The sequence below is a fragment of the Marmota flaviventris genome, chromosome 2 (assembly GCF_047511675.1).
Source record: "Marmota flaviventris isolate mMarFla1 chromosome 2, mMarFla1.hap1, whole genome shotgun sequence".
In the NCBI taxonomy this organism is placed as follows: Eukaryota; Metazoa; Chordata; class Mammalia; order Rodentia; family Sciuridae; genus Marmota; species Marmota flaviventris.
In genome coordinates this window covers 29,070,488-29,091,844 of record NC_092499.1, presented here as the reverse complement: position 1 = coordinate 29,091,844, position 21,357 = coordinate 29,070,488, and the positions used below count along the sequence as shown (strand labels likewise).

General features: G+C 37.3%; 2 protein-coding genes across 3 annotated transcripts in view; both read left to right on the top strand.

Moving 5' to 3' along the window:
- Bbof1 (basal body orientation factor 1) overlaps positions 1 to 21,357 on the top strand; it is a 49,534-nt gene that overhangs the window by 22,070 nt on the left and 6,107 nt on the right. The window contains exons 4-11 of one of the 2 annotated variants that reach the window (XM_027931614.3): positions 683 to 826; positions 7,298 to 7,378; positions 10,484 to 10,554; positions 12,051 to 12,195; positions 14,123 to 14,616; positions 17,827 to 17,928; positions 20,390 to 20,464; positions 20,631 to 20,739. In XM_027931614.3, coding sequence (XP_027787415.2) covers positions 683 to 826; positions 7,298 to 7,378; positions 10,484 to 10,554; positions 12,051 to 12,195; positions 14,123 to 14,616; positions 17,827 to 17,928; positions 20,390 to 20,464; positions 20,631 to 20,739 — 1,221 coding nt within the window. Of the gene's footprint in view, positions 1 to 682; positions 827 to 7,297; positions 7,379 to 10,483; positions 10,555 to 12,050; positions 12,196 to 14,122; positions 14,617 to 17,826; positions 17,929 to 20,389; positions 20,465 to 20,630; positions 20,773 to 21,357 lie in introns of those variants that run through there. The other variant, XM_071607675.1, reaches the window with a different exon arrangement.
- LOC114089692 (E3 ubiquitin-protein ligase RNF113A-like) lies at positions 2,028 to 4,110 on the top strand. The gene has a single exon (XM_027931615.2). The coding sequence runs from the start codon at positions 2,042 to 2,044 to the stop codon at positions 3,050 to 3,052; it is 1,011 nt and encodes a 336-aa protein (XP_027787416.2). The 5' UTR covers positions 2,028 to 2,041; the 3' UTR covers positions 3,053 to 4,110.

The following is a 21,357-nucleotide window of genomic DNA, read 5'->3' as shown; positions in this document are numbered from 1 at the left end:
TTCTCCCTCCTTTATTTTTTTCTTATCTTGTCTTCCTCTTTCTCCTTTTCTTCCTTCCTTTCCATTCTGCTTTCTCCTTCTACTGTTTTCTTTTATTAGGATATATATATATACATATACATATACACATACACACACACACACACATATATATATATATATATATATATATATATATATATATATATCCTCCCTTTGATTCTTAACTTACTAATTTTTTTCTTTTTAAATTTGTTTTTATCTTAGCTGACTGATTTTAACTTAGGTTTATATATATTATACTCCCAGTGCTGAGATCAAATTTACAGCCTCATGCATGGGAGACAAGTACTCTATAGCTGAAATACATTCCTAGTTTCCTTATGCCCCTTTTGAATTTTAAATTTTGGGAGGTTTTTATTTTTGTTTTTTATTTTCTTATGCCCTTTTTAAAATAAATATCTGCATTTTCTTTCTTTCATAGAAGACCAGCTTGTATAGAAAATTTTTCATAATTTTTTTCTTATTCAAGGCAGTTATTTTACAGAAATTAAAATTTTATGCAAAATTTAAAACTTCATACAAAAATTAAAGTGGGGCATTTCCTCAAAGAAGATATAGTAGTGGCTTAATGCTTCAAATAGACTGTAACTCTTTGGAATGTCTGTTTTTCCTAACTCATTTGCCTCTTTTTTGAACACAGGAACAAAAGCATACTACACAAATAAATGAGCTGGAGGGACAGTTCCATCAAAAAGCCATAGAAATTGGCATGATTCAGACAGAGCTAAAAACAATAAAACAATTCCAGAAGAGAAAAGTTCAAGTGGAGAAAGAATTAGATGATGTAAGTTTCTATCTTGGAGATTAGAATTAACTGCTTAGATCTGCAAAAGCCTTAACAAACTTATGCCTATGTCGCATGACAAATTAGAGATTATTTGAGAGAAAAAGAGGAAGCCAAATGTCTCCATGGGCTATTTGTTTTTTCCCTAAGCATTGATTTGTGAATTCAACCAAACCTCAGCCAACACACCCTCCCATGATTATCAGCAGTTAACCTTTGGACTGACTTCAGTAAGAAGGGAAATGCCCGTTCTAGAAAAAAAGTAGCAAGTTTCTAAAATGAGTCCCTAAGTCTGACCCACATTCTAGGAGAGGCAAATTAGGTTCCATTATTTGAAGGGAAGAGTGTCAAAAAATGGTGCACACATTTTAAGACCTCCACTGTTGTCCACAGTTTACACAGCTGCGGTTATTAAAATATTGTTCTGGGGTTCTGATCACCAGAATAGTCTTTAGTGTCACTTTACAGTATTATCTAAATATCTTAGTGTGAAAGTTAAGACCCTAAACCAACTTAGGGACATCATTATCTCTTTGCTACTTCCACTCCTCCCTACACACACACACACCTCCCTTTAATCCACCCAATTCATTTATATCTTAAGTATTTTCTCTCTTGCTTGTTCACACTGTTTAGTTAAAGGTGGACACAGACTTTGTTTTACTTTATGTGGTGCTGAGGATCGATCCCAGTGCCTAACACGTGCTAGGTAAGCACTCTACCACTGAGCCACAGCCACAGCCCCTCACACTGTTTTTAAAATGTGGAATGCATTCCTGATGGATCTCTGTCCTTTAAATTTTACCTAGTCTTCAAAGTCTCGGCTCAAATGCCTGTTGTCCATGAGACCGTCCCCAGAAGTCCTGTTAAAACGTGAGAATTCTCTGTACCTTTATAAGAGGCATTATATTACTTAGCCCAACCTATCTTGAAATTATATTTATTCATTTGTCTTATATCGCCTACTAGATTGTAAATTCTTTGAGGCACGAACAGTGCTGTCTTTAGTGTTCAGCGAAATCCGAGAAACGCAGCATTGCTTAATAATGTCCTGTTGAAGGCGGAGCTGGTCTTCGGAACCGGCGCTGGCGGTCTGCGCCTGCGCTCTGGCTGTGTCTGACTCCGCCTCGGGCCGAGCGCACCGCCCCAGTGACGTGAGGCCCCGCGCCACCCAGCGCGGCGCGCCGCAGCCGTTTAGGCGCGCCAGCCTCCAAGATGGCAGAGCGGGTGTCTCCAGGAAAGTCGACAGACCAGGTGTGTCCCTTCCTCTTTAAAAAGCCCGGACGGAAAGGGGCTGCAGGCCGCAGAAAGCGTCGGGTGTGTGACCCGGAGCTCGGGGAAAGCGGTAGCAGTAGTGACGAAGGCAGCTCTGTGGTTCGACCAGAGAAGAAGCGGGCGATCCACAATCCAATGATACAGAAGACCCGCGGCAGCGGAAGACAGAAGGCGGCCCACGGCAACTTCAGTAGCGAGGAGGAGGAGGAGGAGGAGAGTCTAGGCGTGGTCTACAGGTCCACCCGCTCGGCGAAGCCTGTGGGGCCAGAGGATATGGGGGCGACAGCTGTCTATGAGCTGGACACAGAGAAGGAGCGCGACGCCCAAGCCATCTTTGAGCGCAGCCAGAAGATCCAGGAGGAACTGAGGGGCAAAGAAGATGACAAGATCTATCGGGGAATCAATAATTACCAGAAATTCATAAAGCCCAAGGACACGTCTATGGGCAATGCCTCCTCCGGGATGGTGAGGAAGGGCCCCATCCGAGCCCCTGAGCATCTCCGAGCCACCGTGCGCTGGGATTACCAGCCCGACATCTGTAAGGACTACAAGGAGACTGGCTTCTGCGGCTTCGGAGACAGCTGCAAATTCCTCCATGACCGTTCAGATTACAAGCACGGTTGGCAGATAGAACGTGAGCTTGATGAGGGTCGATACGGTGATTATGAAGAAGAAAATTATGAAGTGGGAAGCGATGATGAGGAAATACCATTCAAGTGTTTCATCTGTCGTCAGACATTCCAGAACCCAGTCGTTACCAAATGCAGGCATTATTTCTGCGAAAACTGTGCACTACAGCATTATCGCACCACCCCGCGCTGTTACGTCTGTGACCAGCAGACTAACGGTGTCTTCAATCCCGCGAAAGAATTGATTGCTAAACTGGAGAAGCATCGAGCTGCAGCAGAGGGCAGTGCTTCTGATATCTCAGGAGACCCCCATGGGGTCTAATCCTCATTACCTAGGTTTTCCATAATTGTCAAATCTCAAAATAAATATTTTGTTTTTCTTTTGGTAATCCTATGAACACCCCAAAACAACCATGATTAAAGGAATATCAAGATTTTCTAGACGGAATATAAAGTTTTGTTTTATATAAAAATGCTGCAAATTGAAGCAATATAGTTAAATTTTGAGAAACTCTTAACATAACCAACCCATGTCTAGATATATATCTTGAATCAAAATGGGTTAACATTCTAATGGGTCATGGTGATTTTTTTGAAAAGACCAACGTTGCCACCTACTGGAAGAATAGATTTCAGACCTTTCAAAGAGGGCTGTTGAGGACTTCAAATTCAAAGGCAAAAGTTACAAGTTTATGGGAAAAATAAGATGATTCTGTGGAATTCCAAATGTGGAATAAATGAGACAGACATAGGGGCCTATGAACTTCAAATTGGAGGTATACATTAGGGACATTTTACTGTGTATATAGAATTTGTTGTACAACTTGAAAAGAGACTAATTATATTTGGAGTATCAAAAAGTATTCAAGGCATACATTCTTAAAGAAAAAAGTGGATTTCTATCTGCCTAACAGAAGAAACATATATTGGAAATTGAAGTTATTATTTTTGTTACTTTTGATAATGTTCATTTTAGCAAATTTAACTTAGAGAATAAAAAAAGAAAATAAAAATAACTCCAGCCCCCACAATTATACAACCAAGAGATAACCATTGTTAATATTTTGGTGTAGTCTTTCCTTTGTTATTCTATGTTGAAATATAGTTTAAAATGTATGCTATTTTTTTTAGAAGTGAAGTGATGTTTTACAAGTTGTTAACCTAATTTTTCACATTATATATTATGAATATATTTCAATGCTGTGGTATTTTCCTATAAAATCTTTTTGAATAAATGCATGGGATTCCATTGGATAGACATGAATTTATTAGTTCCTTTTCTGTAGGATATTTGGACTTTTTTCCTAATTTCTCACTATTATAAAGTATGATGTACATCTAAAGCATAAAGAAATTTCTATATCTGGGTGGGGTTGTGGCTCAGCGGTAGAGCGCTTGCCTAGTGTGTCCCGTGAGGCCTTGGGTTCAATCCTCAGCACCACATAAAAATAAATAAGTAAAACAAAGGTGTTGTGTCCAACCACAACTAAAAAATAAACATTTAAAAAAACCCCAATTTCTATATCTTTAATTAGTTTTTAGGATACTTCTTAGAATTGGAATATATAATTTAGGAACTTGACATCAGTTGTGATGGGTACATGCCTATAGTCCCAGCTACACAGGTGGCTGAGGCAGGAGGATTGCTTGAGTCCAGGAGTTCCAGGCTATAGTGCAATATGCCTATTGGGTGTTCACACTAAGTTTGACATCAATATGGTGACCTGGAAATGGGACCAACAGGTTGCAAGTACTGATCAGTACTGAGATTGTGCCTGTGAATATTCACTGCCCTCCAGTTTGGGCAACATAGTAAGACCCTATCTCTGAAAAAAAGAACATGAACTTCTAACAATTTGTGATGTACATTGCCTGCTAATCACTTGAAAGATTTATTAATTATAGATTTTTGGAGAAGTCTAATGGTATATGAAAGGGCTATCGCCACACTCTTTAATAGAAAGTATTTCTATAAATTCATGAGTTGACCTTAATTTTGAGGGGAGTATTGAAGGTTAAACTCAGGGAACCTTATCACTGACCTACATCCTCAGTCGTTTTTGTTTTTGTTTTTAATTTATTTTGGTTGGATGGACACAATACCTTTGTTTTATTTATTTGTTTTTATGTGGTGATGAGGATGGAATCCAGTGCCTCACACATGCTAGGCACGTATTCTACCACTGAGCCACAACTTCAGCCCCTCAATTATCTTCATTTTTATTTTGAGACAGGGTTTCACCAAGTTGCTTAGGGCCTTTCTCAGTTGCTGAGGCTGACCTGGAACTCAGCCTCCTGAGTCACAGATTACAGGTATGCACCACCATACTCAGCTAAATTGATATATGTTTGAAAGTCTTTGACCATATGTGGCCATTTAAAAAGGTGTATTAAATTTTAGGAAGAAAGAAATAACATCTGCTGGGCGCATGCCTGTAATCCCAGTGGCTTGGGAGGCTGAGACAAGAGGATTTCGAGTTCAAAGCCAGCCTCAGCAAAGGTGAAGTGCTTAGCAACTCAGTGAGACTCTGTCTCTAAATAAAATACAAAATAGGGCTGTGGCTCAGTGGGCGAGTGCCCCTGAGTTCAACCCTTGGTACCCCCAAAAATAAATAAAATGGTGCTCATTTAAAAAAAAAAATCTCAAAGAGATCATATAAAATGGAGATTTAGTGAGCAGAACAGAGATTACACAAAGGAAAATTGTTCCATATAGGAAGGACAGTTTTAGACATGATATTCACTAATTTATATATTAAACAGATACTATGCTAAGTACTTTACATGCATTATTTATTACTGAATCCTTACCAATCCCTATGAGGTTAGTACTATTACTATCCTCTTTTTATCCTGGCAACTTGAGACCATGTCAAACAGCTGGTGAGAGAGGAACCTCTTTATTGCCTTTCTTTTTTTTTAATTTTTTAGTTGTAGATGGACACAATATCTTTCTATTTTATTTATTTTTATGTGGTGCTGAGGATGGAACCCCCAGTGCTTCACACACGAGGGTGAGTGCTCTACCACTGAGTCACACAACCCCAACCCTCCTTTCTTTTTCTTTAATTTTTTTTCTTAGTTGTTGATAGACCTTTATTTTATTTATTTATACATGGTGCTGAGAATCGAACCCATTGCCTCACATATATCAGTCAAGTGCGCTACTGCTGAGCCACAGCTCCAGGCCTTTATTGCCTTTTTTTGTGGTATGAATGGTAAAGTATGCCAGATGCCTATTTTATTTATTTATTTATTTGTTTGTTTGTTTGTTTGTTTGTTTTTTGTGTGTTATGTGGTGCTGGGGGTTGAACCCAGGGGCTTGTGCATATAAGGCAAGCACTCTACCAACCGAGCTATAGCCCAGCCCCTCAATCTTATTTTTATTATTTATTTTTTGCTGGTACTGGGATTTGAACCTGGGGGTACTCTACCTCAAGCTACATTTCCAGCCATTTTAAATTTTTAAAATTTTAAAATTTGAGACAGGGTTTTACTAAGTTGCCCAGGTTGGCCTGAAACATGCCATCCTCCTGCCTCAGCCTCTGAAATGCTGGGATTCCAGGTATGTACTACCATGTTCAGTCAGACTTATTATTTCCAGTAATATAGACTTCAGGATCATCATTCTAAATTAGTTCATATTTCTTTACTTAAAATAATTTTATAGCCTTTTTTATTCTATATCATTTTAATAATAGAAGTAGTATCCACCCATGGGAATCATGGGGAGATATTTTTTAGATTGATATTAGGAAGAGTTTTTTTTTTTTTTTTTAATGGGAACTATTTGAGAAGAGTCTGATATATTAATGAGACTTGAATTAGTGATATTTCTGTCTCAAAACATTTTTCTCAGAAGGGATTCCTATATTAGGTGGGGGAATTATATAGTCTGACTCCTAACATACTTCCAATTCTTTTCTTTTGTTTTTAATTTCCCCACTGTGCAACTTGCTTCAGTGGCAGCAGCCTGCAGGCACAGGAGCCAAGCAATGGTTCAGGACCACAGTTTACTCTGGCATGGGAACATCCCTCCAATTCCAAAATTTTATGATTCCACATTTGAAATGATATTTGGAAAATATGATGAGAACAACTTATCTGAATGCCCTGAGAACTACTGATCATGAAAATCTTTTAAAAACTCAATACTGGGGCGGGGGTTGTGGCTCAATGGTGGAGCGCTTGCCTAACAAGTGTGAGGCACTAGGTTTGATACTCAACACTGAATATAAATAAATAAATTAAAGGTCCACTGGCAAAAAAAAAAAAAAAAAAAAAAAAATATATATATATATATATATATATAAAACAAAAAATATATAAATTATAAATTAAATTTTAAAACAAAAAATCCAAAAAAACACCTCAATACTGTTCTTATAAATCTGTAGAAGATTGAGGGAAATATGGTATATTCAGGGGTGAGGAAACTTAAATTTTTGTGTTCAGCACTAGGAAAATTAATGTTTATCAGAAAATGTTTCTATATTGGGAATGTTCTAGGAATATGTCCCAATCAACCCCATTTCCTATTGACCAGTTTTTGTTTTTTAAATTTTAGCTGAAGGAAAATTTAAGAAATACAGAGAAGAAACATCGGGAATCTCTTAGCAGATTGGAGAGCAGATTTTTTGAAGAAAAGGTAAGAATGTTAGGGTTAATTAAGAAATGTTTTGTTTACCAGAACAACATAAGTGTATATACATGCATTCTGAAATATACCAACCTTCCATTTGGCATTTTATTAGATTATTATCAATTCATAACAGATAAAAATAAGAGAAAACAAAACTTTTTTTTTTTTTTAAAGGAAGAGGTTTTTCTGCTTTTATTTTATTTTATTTTTTTTAAATTTTTTAATACTTATTTATTAGTTTTCGGCGGACACAGCATCTTTGTTTGTATGTGGTGCTGAGGATCGAACCTGGGCCGCCCGCACGCCAGGCGAGCGCGCTACCGCTTGAGCCACATCCCCAGCCCCAACAAAACTTTTTAATATACAAATCTCAATGTTCCAGTCCTTTCCCCCCTTACATTCATTTTCTTAATTTTTAAAATTTATTTTAACTGATAAATAAAAACAAAATTGTACATATTAATGGAGTACCATATAATGTTTCAATACATGTATACATGTTTAAATCAGGTTAAACAATAACCTATCTCCTCACACATTTATCATTTGTTTATGAGGAAAACTTTCAGAATCTTCTGTTTTTTGAAACTTACAGTATATTGTTGTTATTTATAGTTATATTACTGTGTAATAGCACCCCACCATCTTCTTGCTCCTAACTATAACTTAGCACTCACTGATCAACCCTTCTCCATCTCCCACACCACTCTCCCTGGCCTGAAATAGCCACCATTTTACTCTCAATTTCTGAGATCAACTGTTTTATTTATTTATTTTTTTTAAAGAGAGAGAGAGAATTTTAATATTTATTTTTTAGCTTTCGGTGGACACAACATCTTTGTTTATATGTGGTGCTGAGGATCGAACCTGGGCTGCACGCATGCCAGGCAAGCACACTACTGCTTGAGCCACATCCCCAGCCCAACTGTTTTAGATTCCACATAGGAATGAGATCCTACATTACTTGTCTTTCTGGGCCTGGCAAACTTCCCTAAGCATAATGATCTCCATTTCATCCAGATCATTTAATTTTATTTATGTTGTATTATTATGTTGTATTTTCGGCCACACAAAGAATTTCATTCTTTGTAAGGCTGAAAAAATACTCCATTGTGAATATGTACCACATGCTCTTTATCCATTCATCAATTGATAGACACTTAAGTTGTTCTCAAGAAGGATTGTCATTTTATAAAGGCTTCAAGTCTCAGCTTGGTATTCCCCTGGTACAATTAAAGCTACCTCTGTCCCTATATAGGGGAGAGGGAATTGGAGAAATCACTCTAGTGTGAGCATGAAAATGTTTGCCTAGTCTAGTGGAGCCAAGGATGTTAATAAAAGGGGGCTCAAAAATGTTTCTTAGCACATCACAAACTTCCTGGTTTCTCTGGGTCTCTGAAGTTAATTCTCCAAATTATAGGAAGTACGTTGGAATACTTTTCTTTTTTTGGGAGGGGGGTTTGTTTTTGTTTTCAGAGGCCGTATGATTTTAATTTATTCTTTTAATTGTTTCTTTAATTTTTCATTCTTAGGAAATAATTGAGGTAGATTCAGAAATTGATAGGGATGTAGGGAGTTGAGGGTGGGGCAAATAAGTATTCATGAAGTTTAGGTAAAAGGAATTACTTTGAAAAGTGGTTAGGGTTAGTTCAGTGGAAGATTGTGTGCTTAGTATGTGTGAGACTCTGGCTTCCATCCCCAACACACCACACACACACACACACACACACACACACACACACACACAGTGGCTCTAGGTTTCTAGTTTGTGTATGGAATTACCTAAAGGGAGTAAGACGGGAGCAGCACCCTGGTGCTTTCCCTCTGAGACTTTTCCTGGAATGGCCAGGAATAGGATGCTCTCAGTTGCATTTCCCTTCTACTCCACCCCAATCTGATCTCTTTAGAAGTACTTGGTCAGTTTACAGAATACCTGAGTAATGTGCTTATATAAATAGGATTATTCTGAGAGTAGATGGCTCCTGGTCTTTCCCTCATGGTTGCAATATGATGACAATAGCTTCAATCTTTCTTTGTGTTTAAGGCAAGAATGAGGGGATCCTCCAGATGTATCTGCCCCTTTTATCTGGAAGCCATAATACATTTCCTAGAGCTTTTAGCAGATTTCTTCTTAGATTTCATTGGCCAGAACCATGTTATAAAGGTTGCTGGGAAAGTGAATGTTTTGTTTTTTCGGCCACTAGTAGCATTAGGAAGGAAAAAGGAAGATGGGAATTAAGTTTAACTGGTCATCCTCAGCAGTATCTGCCTCGCCCTGTTGTTACAGATTTCATGGGTATTTCTCTACTGGTTTGAATTCCAGAGCTGCTGCTTCAGAAGGCATTGGGCTTTCCAATAGGTCTGTCATTCATCTCATGCTTTGCACGCTCCACCTGGTCGTATATGATTTCCCCAGATCATTGTTGTTTGATTTGATTTTGTTTTCCCATTTATTCCTTTCTGTTTCTTTTGATTTATTTATTTTTTCAAAACATTACAAAGCTCTTGACATATCATATTTCATACATTTGATTCAAGTGGATTATGAACTCCCATTTTTACCCCGTGTACAGATTGCAGAATCACATCGGTTACACATCCATGTTTTTACATACTGCCATACTAGTTCCTTTCTGTTTCTTGAACCACAAAGTTCTGCTTACTTCCATGTTTTTGTGCTTGACTACTGCCTCTTCCTGAGATGTTCTTCTTTAAGCTATGGCTCATTCTCTAGAGCTCAAATGTCATTTCCTCAGAGATTTCCTATACTCCAGCCTAAAATGACCTCCCCCAGTTACTGCCTCCCTTTTTACTCCCATGTATTTCATGTATAGCTCTTATCAGAGCCTATTTATTCTCTTATTTATTTGACTACTCACTAGGGAGGCTATATAACATCAGATTGCCTATGTACGAATCTTTGCTCTGTCACTTCCTGACAATATAATTTTGGGAAAGCCATTTATTTCTCTTTTCCTAGGTCACTGTTTCTGGGGATAATAATATTATCTATTTCATAGTGTTATTGTGAAAAGTAAATAATAATCGTTAATCTCTTAGAACTGTTGTTGAAGATATAACTATTTTAAACTGACCATTTTCTTTTTTTAGCACCGACTAGAAAAAGAGGCTGAAAAGAAGATAGTAACGCTGGCAGAGAGAGCCCACCATGAAGCTGTGACGTAAGAGATTGCTGCCTCTTTTTTCAAATAAGCCTCTCTTCTTTGCTAGTCTACTTTCTTTCTTTTGGTGGCAGATTGGGAATCAAGCCCAGGGCCTTGTGCATGCTAGGCAAGTGCTCTAATACTGAGCCATATACCCAGACCTTTTTTTTTTTTTGACAATACTGGTGTTTGAACATAGGGCCTCACACTTGCTAGGAAATCACTGAGCTATATCCCTAGCCATCTTTATTTCATTTTGAGATAGTGTTTTGCTAAGTTGTCAAGACTGACCTTTAATTTGTGATCTTCTTGCCTCACTTTCCCAAGTGTCTGGGTTTATAGGCATGTACCACTGCACCTGACTTCTTTTTATCTTCTTGTCTTCCACCTCCTCTTCTGGCTTGCCTTTTTCAAATGTTCTGGTCTGTTCTCCCTAACTGTTCTCTTTATGTTCTCTACTCCTTTCCCTCTAACCATTCTGTAATAGCATGGTGTGGTAGAGAGAATCTGGGCCTTGAAGTTAGACTTTGGTTCTCAATATGTATACTTTTTTTGGTAGCAGATTGAACTCAGGGACACTCAACCACTAAGCCACATCCCCATCCCTATTTTGTATTTTATTTAGAGACAGGGTCTCACTGAGTTGCTTAGAGCCTGGCTTTTGCTGAGGCTGGCTTTGAACTCATGATACTCCTGTCTCAGCCTTCCCAGCTGCTGGGATTACAGGAGTATGCCACTGTGCTCAGCTATTTAACTTTCTTGAAATTTTTCTTCATCTAAAAATGGGGTTAATAATAGCTGGGTGTTGTGGTGCACATTTGTCATTCTTGTGACTTATGAGCTTGAGGCAAGAGGATCCTGAGTTCAAAGCCAGCTTCAGCAACTTAGTAAGGCCTTAAGCAGCTTAGTGAGACCCCCTTCTCAAAAACTAAAAAGGGGCTGGGGATGTGGCTCAATGGTTAAGTATCCTAGGTTATATCCCCAATACCAAAAAATAAAAATAAATAAATAAATAGATAAATAAAAATGGGGCTAATAATAGTAGATTTGCAGGATTGTTATGAGATGTATTAGTGGAAGCAACACTAAGGTATCTTATATTAACTATTGAACTCCCAGGTCTCAATGGTTTATTTCTTGTTTCTGTAACAATCCAATGTGGATTGGGCAACTCTTCTCCAGTGGTGATTCAGGAACCTGGGATGATTTCATTTTGTACCTCTGCTGTTTTGGAGTTCTTCAGTTGTCATCTGGATAGGAGAGAGCATGGGAAACTCAACAACTGAAAGTAACACATCACTTTGCACTTTCCTATAGGGTGAGAACTTTGTAACAAGATTCCCACCTAACTATTGAGTATCTATCATAAGCTGCTAGGCAAGTGCACTACTACTGAACTACATTTCCAGCCCAGTGATTGTCATTATTAATGTTAGAGAATAAAACAATCATTGTTCTCATTTGATAATATCGAAAACTTGGGCCTATATTTTGTAATCTTATATCTCTTTTAGGCAATTGAATGCTGCTGGAAGAAATGTTTTTAAAGAGAATATTTGTCTCCAGAAAGCTCTCACATACCACCTGAAGGAAGCTGATGCTCTACAAAAAAACTCTGAGAAGTTGCAAGAGAATCATACTTTCCTTTTACATCAAAAGGTTCCCACTCTCATTTACACTGTTTCCTAGTTTTTTTTTTTAATGATTGAGTTGATGAATATCAAGAATTGACTAATTTAAGGATACAGAAGGACAATAGGACCATTTTTTTTTCTGTCTGGATGCTGCAGTTTCCTTATCTGAAAAGATGAATTAGTGAATTGTTGTAGGGACAGACATGGCAAGGCATTGAAGATAGCAAGAAACAGTTTTATTTGGCTGCAGCCAGGTTCAGAGGGCACAGCTTTTGCTATAATCAATTAATCCCCTGAAAGTTTCAGAATCTTATACCCAGCATATAAGGGGAGAGGCTCAGAAGTTCACAGTCTGCAGAAGTTTATATAAAAGCAGCTTTTCCTTTCTCTGTTTTGGGCAAGTTAACTCTTCAAGGACAACCTCCGAGAAGGGGAGAGCTTTTTCTCCCCTTTCTTTCCTTCCCCTTCCAGCTGTTACCATGGATCCTAATTGGTATCTTCTCTTATTTTTAAAAAAATATTTATTCTTAAGTTTTAGGTGGATACAACATCTCCATTTTACATTTATGTGGTTCTGAGGATAGAACCCAGTGCCTTGTGCATGTTAGGCGAGTACTCCACCACTGAGCCACAACCCCAGCCAAGTATCTTCTCTTATATTAGGAATATAGACATCTCTGTGAAGCCCAGCTCAAGGCCAGAGGCCTTTTTTGCACATTTCTATAAACTACTATACTGGATACATGTTTGTGAAAAACTAGTAATGGGGTGTCCAGCACCTGGAGTGTTGATTTCTTCCCTGTCAGTGGCCAAGTAAGATAGGGAAACATGAAAATAGAATGTTTATCTAAATTGAACTCTTTTGTATAGACTCTTTTGTTGACAGTCCTAAAATCAGCCATTGTGAAGATTTCTGGAGAAGCCCAGTTAAGACTTTTCTGTGGAGAAAGGGGGTGCCACTACAGAATAATTTATAAGAAGCATTATACTTGACTTTATAAATATGACTCTTATCAGAAACATAAATATGATTCTTATTGCCTACTACCTTTAGAATATTTATTTTCCTTTGAGTATAGTTGATTCCTGAATCACCTAAGAATAAGTTTGACTGTAACGGACATGACATCTGTGGCATCACCACATGAGGACCCCTGGTGGTAAGCAATCCAGAACAGGAATGGTAGTGCCACAAAATCAAAAGATATTTAGCTTCTTTAACTCTTCTCTGCAACATGTGGCTTATAGCCTCAAAGTTAACTCATGGCCAAGGTGGCTGCTGGAGCTCTAACCATTATTCTAAACAGAAGGAAGGGGAAGGACAACAAGAAAAAAAGTACCCTTTTAGATTTAGAGGTCTTCCTGGAAATCTCACACGTATTTCCACTTATATCTCATTGACCAGAATTTCAATATGCTGAACTACAAGGAAGGCTTGGATTTTCAGCTGGCTCTACTTCCTTCCTTAATAAAATTGGGGTTTTATTATTAAGGAGCAAAGAAAAATGGAAAATGAATACCAGAATAGGCAACTAGGAGACTACCACAAGTTCCATTACATAGCCATTAGTTTTGTTGATTTTATTTTTTTAAATTTATTTTTTAGTTATAGGTGGACACAGTATCTTTGTTTATTTTTATGTGGTGCTGAGGATCGGACCCAGTGCCTCATGCTTGATAGGCAAGCGCTCTACCTCTGAGCCACAACCTCAGCCCCTTATTGATTTAGATAATATAAAATATTTAACCTTTCAGAATTTTAGAGGAAGTTTGAAACTTCATAATCAGTAAAATCACATTTCCAGACAAGGGTCTTAGGGTGTTTGTTACTTTCTTTACACATAAATATTAAAATAATCCTTCTTACCCTTGTATCAAACTCAAATCTCATGAAATCATGGAAATTAGTTTGAAATGATTAAAGAACTCTCCCTTCTTTCATCTGTTTTTAGGAGATCAATGATCTATTGATTAAGGAAAAGATTTTGCAACTTACCCAGCAGAGAACACAAATCCAAGTTCTTCGAAAGAAGGTGGTAAACTTGGAGAAGGCTTTGAGTTTTATGACCAAAGAGTTTGAGACTGAAGTTTCAAAACTGCAGCAACAGGCAATTATAGAGAACCAAGCAGGTCGGGGGGAAATTGACAAGCTGCAACACCTTCTTCAGCTGAAAGACAAGGAAATGAATCGTGTGAAGAAGCTGGCCAAGAACATCCTGGATGAGAGAACAGAAGTGGAAAGATTCTTTTTAGATGCTCTACATCAAGTGAAGCAACAGATCTTACTCAGCAGAAAGCATTATAAGCAGATAGCACAAGATGCTTTCAATGTAAAAATGAGAAAGGCATATGCAGGAAAAACAGAATATCCTCTAATCAGGACATTTGATGGCAGAGAACACAGCACCAATAGTGTGAATCAGGATCTTATGGAGGCTGAAAAATGGTACTGATTAACACTTTTTATTATCTTTTGTACAGTCATTTTTTTTGCCCTTTGATGAAATAAGAACTCAGAAAAGTTTAGTTTGATAATCAATTAGAATAGATTTCTGGGGCTGGGGATGTGGCTCAAGCGGTAGCGCGCTCGCCTGGCATGTGTGCGGCCCGGGTTTGATCCTCAGAACCACATACAAACAAAGATGTTGTGTCCGCCGAGAACTAAAAAAAAAAAAAAAAAAAAAAAAAAGAATAGATTTCTCAGCAAGTTACTTGAGTTGGGAATTGATTTACCTTTGCAATCCTTATTCAGCAGAGTATGAGGAGTTTAGTATGTATTCTTAGTAGGTACCCTATTTTTCTTTCTTTCTTTTTTTTTGGTGGGGGGTGTTCTGGAGATTGAACTTAGGGGCACTCTGGCCACTAAGCCACATCCCCAGCCCTATTTTGTATTTTATTTAGAGACCGGGTCTCACTGAGTTGCTTAGTGCCTTGCCATTGCTTATGGTGTCATTGAACTTGAAATCCTCCTGCCTCAGGCTCCTGAGCTTCTGGGATTATAGGTGTGCACCACTGTACCTGGACTCTTATTTTGTTAAAATTAGAAATTAGTTATAAAGGCTTCATTAGATTTAAGTTAAACATTTTTGATAAGCATAGGTTTCTCAGATATTTTGTACTACTTCCTTTGCTATCTTGAGATGAAAACAATAATATCTAACCATATAGATTTTTATTTTTATTTTTTGGTACTGGAGATTGAATCCAGGGGTGCTTTATACCAAGCTATATCACCAGCCCTTTTTATTTATCTATTTATTTATTTTTCGAGACAGGGTCTCACTAAGTTGCTTAGGGCCTTTCTCAGTTGCTAAGGCTGGCCTCAAACTTGCTGTCTTCCTGCCTTAGCTTCCGTAGTTGCTGAGATTATAGGCAGCCCATGCTATCTTCAAACTTGTGATCCTTCTGCTTCAGTCTCCCCAGTAGCTGGGATTACAGATGTGTACCACCATACCCAGCCAGTCCCCTACAATTAATTTTGAAGTGACTAATTTGTAGGTGTTTTTAAATTTTGTAGTTATTGGGAAGATTGGATGTGCCAGTGGCCTCTGGAAGCTTCTGAAAAGATGATGATACTTTAAAAAAAACATATATACTAATATTATAATGTATTATCTTATTGTCACATTCAGAATGCCACTTTTAATACAAAGCAATTGACTATAATTGTTCCTTTTTTATTTAATAAGTAACTTGAATCTCTACTGTACATAAGGCAGTTTCCCATACACCTTTTTTCTACTGTATACTGTTATAAAATTTCAGAGGAGGTTAAACGATTCCCCACATTGTTATTGCAGAAAGTGTGCTTTTCCTTTTCTGCCTTCTGTGTAATATTTTTGCTACTGGGCAACTTATCACCTCTACCAACATGGCTGAAGTGGTGTTTAAAATATTGCATCATCAGGGGGCTGGAAGTGTAGCTCAGTGGTAAAGCATATGCAGAACATGTTCAAGGCCCTGGCTTCAATCTGCAGCAACTATTTAAGAGGCAGATTGGAAGGACAACTGAAGTATATGGTAATCAGAAGGTAAAACCTAAAACTTTCAGGGCTGTGGGTATAGTTCAGTGGTAGAGCACTTGCCTAGCATGAGGGAGGCTCTGGGTTTGATCTTCAGCATTGCATAAAAATAGATAAATAAAATAAAGGCATTGTGTCCGTCTACACTAAAAAAATTTTATATTAAAAAAACCCCTAAACTTTCAGGTTTTGCTCTCATGTACACCTATAAATCCAGCTATTTGAGAGACTAAGGTAGGAATACTGCAAGTTCAAGGCTAGCCTGGACAACTTAGTGAGACCCTAAAATAAAAAAAGATAAAAAATTTTTTAGCTGGGTGTGGTGATGCATACCTGTAATCTCAGCAGCTAGGGAAGCTGAGGCTTTTAAGGCTAGCCTCAGCAACTGAATCCTTAAGCAATTTTTTTTTTTTTTTTTTGGTACTGGGGATTGAATTCAGGGACACTCAAACCCTGAGCCACAACCCCAGCCCTAATTTTTGTATTTTAGAGACAGGGTCTCACTGAGTTGCTAAGCACCTTGCTGTTGCTGAGGCTGGCTTTGAACTCTTGATTCTCCTGACTCAGTCTCCCGAGCTGCTGGAATTACAGGTGTGCGCCCAGTAGCCCTAAGCAATTTAGTGAGACCCTGTCTCAAAACAAAAAATCAAAAGGGCTGGGAATGTAGCTCACTGGTAAAGCATCTCTGGGTTCAATCCCCAGCACAAAAAATAAATTTAAAAACTTTTTAGCTCAAGATAAAAAAATAAAAAAGGATGGAGGTATAACTTAGAGATATGGCACCCCTGGGTTCAATCCCTAATACTGCAGAACAAAAAAAAAAAAAAAAAAAAAGGAAAAACAAAACATCAACAACAACAAACTAATCCCTCTGACTTAAATGTAAAATATTTCCTGAATTATACAACATAAATACACATTAGCTTTTACAAATAGCAAGTAGACTGGAAAAGTTATAGTATAGATAAAGACCTGCCTGAAAAGCTTAGCTGCATCCTTATTTAGAGGTAAAGAAAAATAGATTATAATTTAATTTCCATGTTATTTTCCAGATTTACTTTTTATCACTCTGTTTTCTCAGTTAGGTTTTTTTTTTTTTAAAGAAATGTTAAAAAAAATACCTATCAATATTCTCAACAAATAACTTTTTTCTTGTTCCCTTTGTTTTTGAAGTATATATAAATACATAATGCTATATTACAACATTCTATTTTGTTTATTTGCTTAATGTTTGAGTACAAATCTTTTTCATGTTGTTATAGTTCTTGTCATTTTCATCTTAATGACTACATAACATTTTGGGTTGTCTACTATATTAATAACCTTTTCAATTTTGTGATTTTTGTAATGGATATAGTTTATAGTCATTATATAGTATTCAGTTATGGTATGGATTTTTTCTTACGTTTACATATTTTTTAAATTTATTTTTTAGTTGTAGTTGGACACAATACCTTCATTTATTTATTTTTATATGGTGCTGAGGATCGAACCCAGGGCCTCACATGTGCTAGGCGAGTGCTCTATGGCTGAGCCACAAACTCAGCCCCATACTTCATATTTTTTAACAAGAAAAGATGTTTACTTTGACTACATTTTTCCTTTTCACTTTTTTTTCCCTTTGAATTCTTTAGGACAAGTACTGAAAGAAATGTGGATATTGCAGATTTGACCTGGGAGCAGAAGGAAAAAGTCTTGAGATTGCTCTTTGCAAAAATGAATGGTTTTATTCCTAGGTAATTTCCTACTTCTACAGTGAAATACCAGTGTTATTGAACTTAGAAACCACATAGGAACAATGAATTTATTCTTAGAATTAAAAGGAATACATAGCTGGGCGTAGTGATGCATGCCTGTAATCCCAGTGACTCAGGAGGCTGAGGCAGGATGATCGATAGTTCAAAGCCAGCCTCAGCAACTTAGCAAGGCCCTAAGCAATTCAGTGAGAGCCTGTCTCTAAATAAAATACAAAAAAGGGCTGGGGCTGGGACTCAGTAATTAAGCGCTCTTGAGTTCAATTCCAGGTCCTCCCCCTGCCCCCCCAAAATTAAGGACTAGAAAAACTAAAAGGGCTAAAAGGGTTCTACTGCTTAGCTACTGTAACTCTAAGAGATAAGGAATAGGAATGAGGAGACATGAAGACAAAAGATGACTTGGAATTAAAGGGGGAAAATTATCTTAGATATTTAGGATGATGTTTACCATAATGCTTGCTAAGTTACATTGCTCAACTAAATGTATAGCATCTTCAGAAAAGCATAGAAACTGTTTAGGTTTTATTGGTTTTTAAAAATAAGTAAATAATTTAAAGGTGATTATTCATCAAGGGACTCTCTAATATAAGAGATATAGAAGGGAAAACAGAAATCCACAGGTATTCCAATAATCCCTTTTTTATGTATTTTTTTTAGTTGTAGATGGACACAATACCTTTATTTTATTTATTTTTTTTTATGTGGTGCTGAGGATTGAACCCAGTACCTCACACATGTGAGGCAAGTGCTCTACCACTAAGCCACAGACCCAAGCCCCTCCAATAATTCCTTTTGATGATGAGTTTCTCCACTGTGTTTTATCCACTGTTTTTGTGGTATTGGGTTCAATCCTCAGTACCACCAAAACAAAACCAGAAAGCCAGTTTGAGATAAAGTTTTAAATTTTATTTAATCTATCTCTTAATTCACCTAACTTATACATATTGAGTACATGCTATTTATTGAGGATATAGTGTTGAACAAGTAAGGACATCACACCTAATCTCAATGACTTTATGCTCTATATGGGAGAATAAAGGCTTGAGCTGATTTTTTTGGGGCGGGGGGGGGGGGGTAACCAAGGATTGAACCCAGGGGTGTTTACCACTGAGCCACAGACCCTCCCCAGCCCTTTATGTTTTTATTTATTTATTTTGAGACAGGGTATCACTAAATTGCTTAGGGCCTCACTAGCTTGCTAAGGCTGGCCTTGAACTTGCACTCCTCCTGTCTCAGCCTCCTGAGTCCCTAGAATTATAGGTGCAACACTTTACTCAGCTAAGTTAACTTTTTCCTATTCAAGAAATATAGCTAGAGATCTAGGCCTCTAGTTCCATACTATATGTTATTTTCAGCCTTGGAGAAACAAAGGAATTAGAGTAAAAGAGTTCAAACCCAAGCAATGAACTTGAACCTGACTCATAATGGAAGTAAGTTTAAGCCTGTTGAAACTTCATGCCAGCATTAGATAAAAGAACAATAAGACAGGAATAGATGGTAGAATGTTGAAGAGATTGAGAAAACTCAAACCAGATGGGGGAGTAGTTAGATGATAAAAGGTCTACCAAGGCAAGTGGAATGATTATGAAGTTGGTTAAGAGTTCATAGTTGATAGTAGTACATGGTTGTGAATCCAAAAGTACAGTACATTTATTTGTGATTGATCTTAGTGGGGATAATCAATAACTGGCTACAATAAATCAATGCATTAGTAACTACTTAGGTCTTTAGATACTTTAGTGTCTAAAGTATTCTTTCACATATTACCATTAGACTATTTAGTCAGATTTTCAGTGTTTTATGCTGCTTTCAAAGGCATCTAATTGAAAACAAGTTTTAGGAATGGGGTATGTATCTGTTGAGATATCAATGTACCATCCTTTTTGTCTCTATTAAACTCACTTAAATTAGAAAATTTGTGATATATTTATTCCTGTTCTAAAACTCAAAATTTAAAACTTTCCAAAATTTAAAGAAAAAAAATTTCTTACTGGGCCTATCTCCCCACTGAATAATCTTTCTGTGGTCTGAATTTCTCTTTGTGAAAGGGAATTTTTCTGGACATTTTTGTTGGTACTCTGGTTCAAACTTGCCCTTTTCCACTATTAGCTGTTGTATAGGGCTGGGGTATAGTTTCAGTGGTAGAGCACTTGCCTAGCATGCATGAAGCCCTAGGTTCAATTTCCCACTGTTCCCCTCCCCAAACAAACTCTTGTATGAGTACCTTCATTATGATCATCTCCATAAATATTTCCATTTCTCAAATTCACCTCAACTTTCAAACAAATATATTAGTTTGCCTAACACGTTTTATGTGTGTAAAAATTCATTTTGAAAATAAGAAGTCCATCCAATTGAAGTATTTCACTTGTCTCTTAATAGTTGAAATATAAGGATACAAGGAGACACTGTCTCATTGTTTGTTGAATTTTACTCACCACAGGAAATACAACCAGTGTTCTAGGACTTCAGTTCCAGATTTCTTTGTTTCTGACAGTAGAGAATTGAAAGGATTTGGGTAAGATCTCTCCTGACAATGTCTCAAATGTGAGCCAGATCACAATGGCTCTTGCGGGCATTTGACATTACTCAAGTTGAGTGAGAATAATATGATGAAGTTGCTGTTCTGAACCACATCCCAGGTATGGATATTGGCAGTACTCATTATTTTGTCATTATTACAGGGATGAAAGTAAACTTCAAGATCAAACCTTTATCACCCAGCAAGTTGAAGTATCAGACTCTAGTGAAATGACATCATCCAATACAAAAGGATCTCAGGAGTCCAAGAAAGTAAGGAGTCTGTAATCTAATTGAGTGATACATACAGCTATTACCTTTCCCCATGCAGCTTCTTGCTAACCCTTAGTTGTTTTCTCTACTGGCTATCTAGGAGCTTTCAGGGATCAGTGAAATGAATAACAAATAGCACTAATATGAGATACTAGAAATTTTTATAATAATCACACTAACGCTGGAAATACAAAATACAAATGGATATGTATCTCTTTTAGTGTAGAAAACCTGTAGATTACCTTTGAAATAAGTAGCCTACTGGTGTGGTGGCATACTCCTGTAATCCCAGTGTCTAGGAGGTTGAAACAGGAAGATCAAAGTTCAAGGCCAGCCTCAGAAACTTAGTGAGGCCCTAAGCAACGTAGTGTGAGACACCTGTCTCAAAATAAAAAATAAAAAGATCTGGAGATGTAGCTCAGTAGCAAAGCACCCCTGCCAGTACCAAAAAAAAAAAAAAAAAAAGGAAAAGAGCAGTATAGTCAAAATGTATACTATCTGTTATATAAACACAAACATAATGACATTACTCTTAACTTTGGACATAGGGTGAGAAGTCTATGTCCAAGTCACTACAACCTAGGGGACAAAAGCATTATAAGGAATTATGGCACCATT

What these genes read in the sequence shown, in the direction of transcription:
- LOC114089692 (XM_027931615.2), top strand. Translation starts at nt 2,042, where the DNA reads ATGGCAGAGCGGGTGTCTCCAGGAAAGTCGACAGACCAGGTGTGTCCC.